This window comes from Mus pahari, unplaced genomic scaffold (genome assembly GCF_900095145.1).
Source record: "Mus pahari unplaced genomic scaffold, PAHARI_EIJ_v1.1 scaffold_1585_1, whole genome shotgun sequence".
Taxonomy (NCBI): domain Eukaryota; kingdom Metazoa; phylum Chordata; class Mammalia; order Rodentia; family Muridae; genus Mus; species Mus pahari.
In genome coordinates this window covers 346,277-358,347 of record NW_018393703.1, presented here as the reverse complement: position 1 = coordinate 358,347, position 12,071 = coordinate 346,277, and the positions used below count along the sequence as shown (strand labels likewise).

The window sequence follows — 12,071 nt, the reverse complement described above, 5'->3', positions numbered from 1 at the left end:
TTAATTAAACAGAACCTCTGTCATCTATTCTTATTTAAAAGACTTAAAATTCTTCATCTGGCTATGTCTTGGCTTTAGATGGAATGCCATCTGAAAATAATCCTCTCAAAACTGTTCCTCTCCAAGTAAGCAGCCTGGACTGGCTAGGAGACTGTGTAGATTTTCAACTAAATTGGAAATCCAAGAATGTCTGATATTGACTAAAACTATATGGGAACCTTAACACAGCTTCCAAAACGTAACCAATTTATAGAGACCACTGGTCAATTGGACAATTGATTATTTCAACAAATTGGAGCATTGGTCTTCAGCCTACTGGCCAAGGTCATCAGACAGACTTAGAGAAACAGGAATATTAAGGAGCAGCCAACACTGTCTTGGCACAATCAAGCTGTCCTAGCCTGTAATTGTGTCCTCTTTGGGCAGTTTTATGTCTGTAGATGAAATGAGGCAAATCTTGCCTAGTGACTGTTCTGCCACAACTGCATTAACTCACAGATGCTCAGGTTCTTTGAATCCCAGACAGGGAAAGCTGACAGGAACAGACTCGTCTCAACACCAAGTGAATAAATAACATTAACGTCACATTCTGTGGACTTCCGACATTTTTGAAAACCCGCTATCTCTGTAAAGTAATCTAGACTGTCCTGTTCCCCATTCCCAGCCATTTCTGATTAAAATAACCGAACACAACCTAACAGTCAACTCAGAGCTGTGAATTTCCTATTTGACCTTTAACTCACAGGCTTACACATCTCAGATCTGTTTCTAATAACAGCAATAGAAAGACTGGGTCTAAGCCTTGTACTTCAAAATTTTTAGTATCAATGACAGCCTATATTTACCATCCCTAGCCCCAAAGCCTAGGTAACTGGGACAAAGACTCTTCATAACTTTTTCAAGCTGAATGTTGGTGTTTAGATATTTTTGAAAAGAGGGGGAAAGGTATGGAAAATGGGGGAATTCGTTACCCTTAAGAAGGCCATACCAATGATTGTCTCTGATGTCTGTGACCTGACTGGATCCAGATGAAATCCCAAGACATCAGGATTTCAGTCAGGTCCGTTGAGCATGAATGATGATGAAATTCACCAAGGCTGTATATCCTGTAATATATAAATCTCAAAACAAAACTTTAATATTATCAAGAAAAATTTTTTGTTTGATTCTCTGGACTCTAGTTCTTCAGGGGTTTTCCTCCTATCACATCTCATTCATATAACTCTAGAAGAGTAAATACCTTAATCACCTTTTTCAAAAACATAAAGACAAACACTTTCCTTAAATCAACTTATCCTTCAACTGGTAATCAGGAAAACCTGTAGCTTGCCCTCTGTCCCAGAGGAACAATAAAACAATCACAATACTCAAAATCACATGCATTTTAGCCTATTTAAGCCTTTCTAATTTGTCATGTCACATTATTAACTCAAAATTCCCATGGAGTTCACATTAGAGAATATGAGTCTCCTGAAGACTTTATCAAACCATCTTTAAAACAATTGATTCATATTTCTATCTATTCCTGCTTCTAATAGGCAGCTGTTCAAACCAGAATTTAAACCCAAAATTCCCATGGAGCCCATATTAGACAGAATATGAGAATCCTGTAAGACTTAAGGGCAATATAACTTTATACCATCTTTAAAGCAATTAATTAAAACTTCCACTAATATCTGCTATACCATCTATCTATGATACTCCCCACCAGGAACCACAGACATTTTTTTAAATTAATACCTATTATAATATCTATCTGTTATGCTCTCTACCTAGAGCCACAGACTTCTATTAATTAATACTGGTTCAAGGCAGGCAGTTATCACTGATCGCTCTACTTGGAGTCAGTGACTAATATTCCCTATCTAGTTCTGAATCTCAGGTGAAATTTCCCATCTTTAAGTACTATACATCTTTATAAGAGGCAGCTTGTCAAACCAGGATTTAAACCCAAAATTCTCATAGAGTCCATGTAAGGCAAAATATGAGTATCCTGTGAGACTTGTTAGAGCTATCTATCTTTAAACCATCTTTAAAGCCTTGCCTCAGCCTTGTCTAATCTCAGAACATCTGTTTTTGATGCAGTGACACTTACTTGTCCTGAAAAGAGAACACTCCCTGTCTGGCACTGGGGCCTGAGATAGGCACCCCCTGAGAGATGTTTTGGTAGGGTGTTGCCCCATTTGTCTGTTGTTGCTCTACATTCCCTAGTCAAATGTCGGCCTTTGCCACACATTTGACATATTCCATTAGGAATATTTGACATATTTCATAAGGAATAAGCCTCCTTTTGGTATTACTTTGTTTCTATTTTTCTGCAGTAATTTCTGAGATGACCTCACTCCCAACAATTAAAATATCTGAAATCTTTGGAGATTACTAGGTATCTAGTGGAAGCTTCTCCTATTATAGTCATATCAGGTGAGTGATATCCAACATCAGCTGTGTATCTAATCCACTCTACTATTGATGCTGACCATGCCCTCAATGGTCTGATTACTTCTTTGCACTTAGTATTTGCATTTTAAAGGCTAATGAAACAAATATTGCCTTTCTTGCTGATAAATCAGATTTACTCCTTTCCACAGTTGATGGTAACCTTTGTAAAAAGTCAGGAAAGGTTTCTTGTGGCCCTTGTATGACTTGAGTAAATGGTTCAAGTCTTTTCCCTGATTCTGCTACCTTATCCCAGGCCTTTAAGGCTGACAATCAACAGAATTGATTATACCTATTATATTATATTATAGACCTCTTCATCATATAAGCCTGCACCTTGACCTCAGCAAAGCAACCTTCACCAAGCATTTGGGCTGTAGAAATCTCCCTACCCTTGTCTCTATTTTGTTTTGTTATCTCCCTCACCTCGTCTCTCCACCATGCAAACCATTGTAAATTTACAGGAGGTTTTAGTATTGCTCTTGCCATATCGTTCCAGTCTTGGGTGATTATTCTGTTTTTAGTAGCCCAAGAAGTCACGATTTGTTTAACAAATGGTGAATGCATTACAAAATTAGTGACATTTTCTAATTAGTGACATTTTACATCTTATCAAATCTAACACATCCACAGGTTGTCTTTCAAATTCTTTAAAAACCTGTGGATAATCATTATCTGGAGGTCTTTATTGTATATTAACTGGATAGATTAAAGTTTGTTTTCTAATAAACTTTGGTTGGATTTCTCTAATTATATTTTCTGTCATTACCTGAGCAGTTTGTTCAAATGAAAATTTAAATTCTGCCCTTAAGGTCTGTGTCAATGCTTCCTGTTTTTCTTTTAGTCACTTTTCCTTTTCCCATATTCTTTGTTCAAGGTTCTGCCTCCCCATTTTGATTTTTTCTTCATATTTCAATTCTGATAGTCCGCTGTCTATTTCGTTATGTTTTATTAATTTTAAAGGTTATTCTCCAAGTCTGACTTCCAATCTTCATAATTTTCTCTCTGCTGCTCAGTCTGATCTGTGAGCTGCTGCATTCATTGTTCTAGTATCTGTTCTACCTGCTGTCTCCAACCATCTTTCTCCTCTCTCTGTTGCTTATCTTGACTTATTAAATCCTGAACCTTTAGTTCATTTTCATTTGTCTCTTACTTTGGTCCATAATTTCTTGTGTCTTCAGTTCTAGTGTTCCCTCTAAGACATAATGGCAAGTCTTAAACTTTTCTTTCTGTTGTTCATGATATTCTATAATTTCCTGTATTTTGTGTTCTAAACTTGCTCTCTATACCATGAATTTGACTCCCATTATCTTGCAGATAATCACTGCTACCATGAGTTCATGATTGAAGTAGGCACATCATGTCCAGAAGATAGCATTTCACAGCCCTTCTCCTATTTTCTGGCTTTTACATTTCATCTTCAACTATTATGTGACAGTTTCTGATATTTGGGGATAGAGACATAAGTTAGATGTCCCATTTCAACCTAAGCATTCAGTTTCTGTTGAGTCATGTATTTCTCCATTGACTTCTACTAAATCTAAAAAGAACCTTCACTAACCAAATAAACAAGAAAGAAGCAAACAAACCAGATACATGGAAAGATCTATGTTTACATGTAAATAATCTTTTCATTACCAGGTAGACTTCATGGTTCATAAAGTATTATCATACCATAAAAAGCATGTTTTATACATATATAGTATTTATCATAAGCCAATTTTTCCATTTTGAATTGATTTCTTCATGTCCTGTGTTCAAAGTATCTATTCTATTCATAAATATTGTATCATCATCAAGTTCTATTGGGAATCCAAGAGCAGAAGCAATAGCGAGTATTATATTAAATGTCTCCACATTCAGATAGGTTTACCTGGAAAACAGACCGATTGTATAAGGTGCATAGATAGCAGGATAAGAAGCTCTGGGACCTTCGAGGTACCTGCCACTAGACGAAACTCAAAACCCCCTTTTCCCATTCCTAGAACCTTTTGTGGAAAAGAAAAGTGGGAAACACAGAAGTGAGAATACAATGAAGTTTTGCTGATCACTTGATACTAGAAAACTATCTCGGGAGTCTACTCCATATAAAGCTATTTCCCCTACTCTCAGAAATTCCACAGTTATACGTAGTTTTTCCCCCATTGTCACTGTTTACATGTATGCTGTAGTCATATTTCTTCAAGTCTTGTTTAAGCAGCTGCCATTAGACCTCATGGATGAAACTTCTCTGACATTTCTAGGAGATATAAGCTTAGATCCAATCTCCAGTTTCTCTGGTTCTTAAATAGTTCTCCTCACTCTGCAATGACACCTGAGCTGCAGATGTAGGTATTTTTTTTTGCAGTTGGGTAATTTATGGCTGGATCTCTTAATAATATCATAATGTGTGCATTTTGACAAGTTGTCATTTATTTATAATGGTCTCTAACTCAGGAGTCCATGACTGTGATAAAGAGCATTCTGTGTACATGGATTTGTTTTAAATGGAGAAAATGAAGTGGAAAATTATACAGTTATATTATAATTTCAAAATATGATTTAAAAAATTCTATATAAATCTAACATCTAATTCACGACCAAAGAGATGACAAAAATTGAAAATAAAGTAACAAAAGATATCCCTACTTAAATATAAAACACTTTCACTTATTGTGTATCATATTTCCCTTTTCACAATTTGTCATTTGTCTACCATCTTATAATCCAAAAATAGCAGCAATGCTATGTAAGGAATCTCAGGAAGGACTGATCACTTGTAATTAGAGTTGAAATTACAGACATTAAATAGAGATATTTTGTTTCTATTCTTCTTCTTCTGTCAATACAGTGTCTGGAAGCCTGTGGAACAAAAGAGTAGAAAATACAGGATGACACTTTTCTTCCTTACCTCATTTTCAATACATAGAACTGAGCCCCAATTAAATCCGTGATGGCATCTGACTTAACTAGTTCATCCTCAGGGCCTCATGTATTCACAGATAATATTCACTCATCCATCCTTAAATATCTTAGAATGAAGATACTATGCAAGCTACTATATCTCATATATTATTTTCAATAAAATAAATCAAAATTAATCACACAACAACCTGTATCTTTCTGTCCTCTGTAGGATTTCATGCTTATTATCTTAAGATAGTACATGCAGTGGTTTAGCTGAGCATCATTTTTCATTTATAACTGCCACCCCAAGCATTGCATTTTCAATGAAAACCTGATTTCAAATTTCAAGTTCTTACTATTTACTACACCATGGTGCATGATATCAACACTCTCCCTTAATTCTGAATACTAGGAACAATCTATAACTCAGAGGCAGCTACATGATCATAGGATCAAATCACAGTGTGCCATCCTTCTAAAATTATATTGGCTATTCTACAATCTGTTATATTATGACTTTATATTAAATGAAATCAAATGTCATATGTAGGTTCTATGTTATTTTAGTCATTTGTAACTTCACTGTAAAATACAATAGGGAGTTTCTATGAATACAGACTTAATGTGCCCATAAAAATCATATACTTTAAACACTTTTATAGATGTATTTAGCATTTTCTCATGAATGATTATTCATTCCATAAGGACATAAACTGTGGTACCTGTGTGAATGTGTCTAACTGTATGAACATTATTTTCCATTATGTCTATAACTACTGGAAGTAAAGAATTACTACACTCATGGATTGTCAAAAGTATTATTTGCCTTCTTTGTTTGTTTGTTTGTTTGTTTCTCCTTACTCATAGTATTATTTAGTACTCATCACTTGAGGAGAACAATGGCTTCCCTTTGGTTCTGCCCTGAAAGGGTCAGAGCAGTTAACTAGGGGAAAGTTCAGAGGCCGTCCCTCCTGGAAGGGAGGGATGTTCTAACATAACTCACTGTGAGCCAGTGTTTTTCCTTGTTCCTAGTTAAGAGTTAATATTTGTCCGGAGAGGAGGATGTCCTTGAGTCTGCTGATAAACAATTCCTTCTTCTGAAGAAGTTCTTATTATGGGAAAATGAATCCAAGAATGATAATATTGAATGTTAAGTTTAGCTAAGTAAAGATGTTATTTTTTGAGCAAAAATTGCAAAGTCATAACCCATGTTTATAAGCTGAAGAAATCAGTAAACTTTGCTACTTGCCACCAGAGCAGTAGTCCTTCTGTCTCTAAGGCATTTGCGAAGTTGGTCTTCATCAATCACTGTGAATGTAGTTTTCCCTCTAGACTACAAAGTAGACATTATCTAATACTGTCTTCATTTTGGACATCCTAACAGTAGAGGGCAGCACTAGCACCAGAATTAGAAATACAATTAGCTTACCACTAGAAAACAAAAAGTTCCCAAGCTCTTGTTCCACTTGGCATGCAAGGTCTCCAAGGGTCTGCCCATTTCAATGGCTATTGTCTTGGCACTGACCACACCAGGAAATATTCTGCTTAATATCATGAAGAAAGAAGCCTGCTGCTTCCAGAAGCGGGAACCATGCCTTTCCTAGAACTCTGGCTTCTGCATACAGGCTATCCTGGTTCAGTATCATCCACTCCCACTGAGTACCTGTTGTTGTCACAGGACTTAATGGAAGAAACTGAGTCAGTATGAAAGTAAGATTGGATGTTTCTGAGGCATGAAGAGAGGTCTCAGAAGTTAAGAGCAGCTGTTTCTCTTGCAGAAGACCAGAGTTAAATTGCCCATATTCACATGACACAAGCATTCAAAACTCCAGTACTAGGATATCTGAAGCACTCTTTTTACTTCCTTGGGTACCAGGCACACATGCTATTCACATACATACATGCAGACAAAACACTTACAAATATGGAGTAAAATGAATAAATCTAAAAAATATTAGTTATCTTCCTATCTCAATAGGGACAAAATGATATTTTTGATATTTTGAGATTTTAGAGAATCCTAAACAAATTTGAAAATTTGAATAATGGAGGCATCCCTTTCTTTATGCACAGCAAGACTCATTGTCCAATGTGCTGGATCATTTGAATTATATAACACCAAGGATGAGCTAGTACCCTTAGTGGTAATATATAAAAACTATCTTCATGACAATAATTGGAGATCCTTCAATTCTAAAGAAACAAGTATATGACTAACTATGAACTGCTGGATGCAAAGAAAGATGAGGTCATAGGGTACCTTGAAGTAAAAGAATCCGTTTATTTACAACTGAGTGCTCAGAAAAAGTTACTTAATATTTCCCTTTAATTTAAGAAGTTTTAGATCAATATCTCACAATATGTATATCTATTCACAGTCTCTCATTTATTTTTCTAATTCTTGATACACAATGGAATGCGTCTTTTATGAAGAGAACAATGAGAAAGACATTCTTAAGTATGATCTACATACATACACTTGCTTCCTAATGGCTATGCTATCTTTGAAGTTATAGGAACATTATTGAAATTTGCTGTAAGGTAAAGTAAAACTTTGATCAAACCAATACACAAATATTCAGATTCAGGAGTGTCATTCTTTAATAATTCAAATGTAATCTATTTGAAAAGTGTGCTCAAATATTTCCAGATAATTGTATGACATGAACTAAACTAAAACAGAGCATAGTGCATACTAAGGATGGTAGATACTTAGATGTGTTTCAGATAAGGGCATCTTCAAGATGCACTCTGAAATCGAGCATTAGGTAGTATCCTCGACTAATTTAGTTGCTTTAATCAGTACCAGTGTTTTCATCTATTTCAATCTGTGAGTATATTTTTCTATTCTCATAGGAGTGGCTTCAGTGCTTGATGATTGAAGATATATTTCTGAGCACACCTCAGGTTTAGATCACACACAAGGATGCTGGCTTTCTGAGTGCATTGCGAACAAGATATTCTGAATACACTGGTATGAGAGAGTAAGATATCTACAAAGCAGCTTCAAGGAAGATAGGATCCAGATAATGCTCTCTGAGAACATTATAAACAGTTTGTGGGAGAAATAAACCTTAAACTACTCAATGGAACATCCCTTGTTTAGTGTATCAAATGAAGCTGATCTTTAGAGAAATAAATGAACAATATTTTACGACAGATATGCACCGCAAAAGAGGAAGTGAGAAACAGACATTTCCTTCCTTGTAAGTGTAGTGTCTACAACTAAGTAGACCAGGTTTGCTCTTGTCAGAGACCACATAAGTTTATAAGGTGGGAACTCCCAAGACTACATTTTGCTATTTGCATAGTTCATCCCCAGAAACCACAAATTTCTCACAGTTGTTTTAAAAAGATGTACTTATAGGAAGAGCAATAAACAGAGACCGAGATAAAAAACACAATGGATTTTCATGTGCAGATTTTGAGCTTCATGCTAATCAGTGTCACAGGTAGAGATGGGTAGGAGTTTGAGTTCAGAAAACAAGGTTCTTTTTCCTAGGAAAGTTTCATAAACTAAACCTCTTTCTTTCCTCTGAATATTGAATGATATGAAATTATTTTTGTATCTATATCTACTAACACCCTCTAACACTTTCACTCTTTCTCTTCTGTTGTTTTTCCATAGTCATAGTGTCCAGTGGAGAAATTGTGCTCACCCAGTCTCCAGCACTCATGGCTGCATCTCCAGGGGAGAAGGTCACCATGACCTGCAGTGCCAGCTCAAGTGTAAGTACCGGTTACTTGCACTGGTACCAGCAGAAGTCAGGTGCCTCCCCCAAACCCTGGATTTATAGCACATCCAACCTGGCTTCTGGAGTCCCTGCTCGCTTCAGTGGCAGTGGGTCTGGGACCTCTTACTCTCTCACAATCAGCAGCGTGGAGGCTGAAGATGCTGCCACTTATTACTGCCAGCAGTGGAGTAGTAACCCACCCACAGAGTGATACAGACTGGAACAAAAACCCTTTAGCTCCCTGGGACCTAGCTACTTCCTCTAGAGATGAAGTGTAGTCAACAGTTTGATTGCAGTATTATGGTCAAGGATTTGCTTCATATCTCACTTAGAAATGTCTGAGAAGCTGCCTTCATGAGGTCTAATGGCAACTGTCTACACACTACCTGAACAAAGTTAACTCCAGCATATATGCAAACATTGACATGGGAAATGCTGAGGGGATTCCTCCTAGATAAAGAATCTGACTTCTGGAGAATTCAGATAATTAATAATGACTTCAGATAATTAACCAACTCTTGCATGAATGGATCTATGTAAATTGTCCAAGTCTTTAGAAATAAAGCTTTTAGATTCTAGGGTTAACGATTTGGGCAATTACTTCTAGCTTGTAATATTAAAAAACAAACCATTCTATTGCTGGCTAGGCACTGGCTTGCTTCTCTCTGTTCCCAGCTTGGTACTGGGATTGTATGTTTTTGTTTTTCTAAAGCCTGTCTCACTGAAGCTGGCTTTGCCTCTCCAGAGCTCTAAATTACTCTCTCCTCCCTGTATCTGGATGCTGCCATACCCGCTCAGCACTCCCAAATGTCTGCTGCTAGCTGGGGTGCGGTGCGCTCTCAAAAACCCACACCCTGCAGTGGTAACCTTTCCTTGAAGCTCAGTTGAATCAGCACAGAAGGAAAACACCAGACAATCTTAGTTTAGAATCAACAGATAACACTATTGCTGGGGACATAATCCAGTGTCCTAAATTACCCAACTAGTCTATGTTAGAAATCTTCCAGTGGTGAATCCTGATGGATTCCACCACTGATAACAGCCCCAGGTGTGCATCCTGCTGCCTTGCTGTCATGGACCAAAAGGAATTCCCCTTCTCCTCTCTTTCCTGTTCATCTCTCTGATCTGGAAGGCCTGCCTCTTTGCCCAGTGATTGTCTTCTCTTCCTCTTTATTATTTAATCATTTAGGGGGGAAATTCCACTATAATTTCTCCCAATGATAATTGTATATTGTTAGATCTGTAAAAACTAAGTACCACAATAAAAGCAATTACTTATGGCAACTAAATACCCCCTTTTGTTTCTGGAGACAAGGTATTTCCATGTGTAGTTTGTTACCTGACAAAGGGAGAATTCTAATTTTCCTGTTTTAATGGCTAAAATGGAAAATATTTCCTTCCTCCTTTCTTCCTTCCTTCCTTCCTTCCTTCCTTCCTTCCTTCCTTCCTTCCTTCCTTTTTCTCTTCCATTTTTCTTCATTTCTTCCTTTGTATAGTTTTATTTTTTCCTCTCTTCTTTTTTCTCTTTCTTTCTTTCTTTCTTTCTTTTTTTTTTTTTTTTTTAGTTTCAACATTGGTTTTGGTTTAAGTTGCTTTTTTTTTTTTACTGTCCAGTCTTTATCCCCCTCATGGTCAACCCTCCAACTTTTCCAAATATCACACCTTCTCTCCTCCTGTCTCTAAGAGGACAGCCACACCCCCAGTCTAGCAGACCTCTCCACTCCCTGGAGCCCAAGAACTTTGAGGATTAGTTGCATCTTCTCTGATTGAGTCCAGACCTGTCAGTCCTCTGCTGTGTATGTTTTGGGGGCCTCATATCAACTGGTGCATGCTGCCTGGTCGGTAGTTCAGTGTCTAAGAGATCATGGCTTTCCAGGCTAGTTCAGACTGTTGGTCATCCTATATGGTCACCCTCCTCCTCAGCTTCTTCCAGCTTTTCCCTAATACAACCACAGGGTTAAGCAGCTTCTGTCCTTTGGTTGGGTGTAAATATCTGCATCAGACTATTTCATTTGGTTGTTGGGTCTTTCAGGGCCTCAGCAATAGTTTCCGCCCTTAGGGCCGCCCCTTGAGCTGGATCTTATTTTGGGCCTGTCAATGGACCTCCTTTTACACTAGCTCTGTTCCATTTGGTTTCTGCAATTTTTTCAGAAAGAAACAATTTTGGGTCAGAACTTTTGACTGTGGGATGGCAACCCCATCCCTCCACCAGATGCCCTGTCTTTTTACTGGTGGTGGACACCACAATTTCCCTCTCCCCACTGTAGGGCATTTTATCTAAAGTCCCTTCCTTCGAGTCGTGAGATTCTCTCACCTCCCAAATTTCTGGTATATTCTGAAGGATCACCTCCCAAGGTTCTCTGTTTTCATTAACTCTTCTGACCCTCAGGGCTTCAGCCCTTTTCCAACAACCAATATCATATGAAGTTTCTGTCTTCCCCCTAAATCTCTGTTCACTTTCCCTCCCAGGTCTCTCCATCCCTTCCTGTTTGTGATGGCTTTCTTCTTCCTCCCAAGTGGATCTGAGGCATCCTCATTTGGGCCCTCTGCTTCTTGTCCTTTTTGAGTTCTTTGGACTGTATCTTGGAGATTCTGTACTTTTGTGGGGCTGATATCCATTTATCAGTGAGTACATGCAATGCATGTCTTTTGGTGTCTGAGTTACCTCACTCAGGTTATTTTCTAGTTCTATTTCCCTGAAAAACTCAGGATGTCCTTGTTCTTAGTAGATGAGTAGTATTCCAGTGTCTAAATAAACCACATTTTCTGTCTCCATCTGGGACATGCAGGATGTTTCTACCTTCTGGATATCACAAATAAAGCCACTATGAACATAGTAGAACTCATTCCTCTATGACAAAATGGGGTAACTTTTGGGTATATTCCCAAGAGTGGTATTGCTGGATCTTCAGATAGATCTATTTCCAATTTTCTTAGGAACCTCCAGATTGACTTCCAGAGTAGTTGTACCAGTTTGGAATCTTACCAGCAGTGGAGGAGTGTTCCTGTTTCTCC

General features: G+C 37.5%; 1 gene segment (V, D, J or C); it reads left to right on the top strand.

The window, feature by feature from the left end:
• Positions 1-8,725: 8,725 nt before the first annotated feature.
• Positions 8,726-9,281, top strand: LOC110315683. The segment is given in 2 exon segments: positions 8,726-8,774; positions 8,951-9,281. Coding segments are annotated over 2 exon segments (366 nt in total).
• The last annotated feature ends 2,790 nt before the right edge of the window (positions 9,282-12,071 follow it).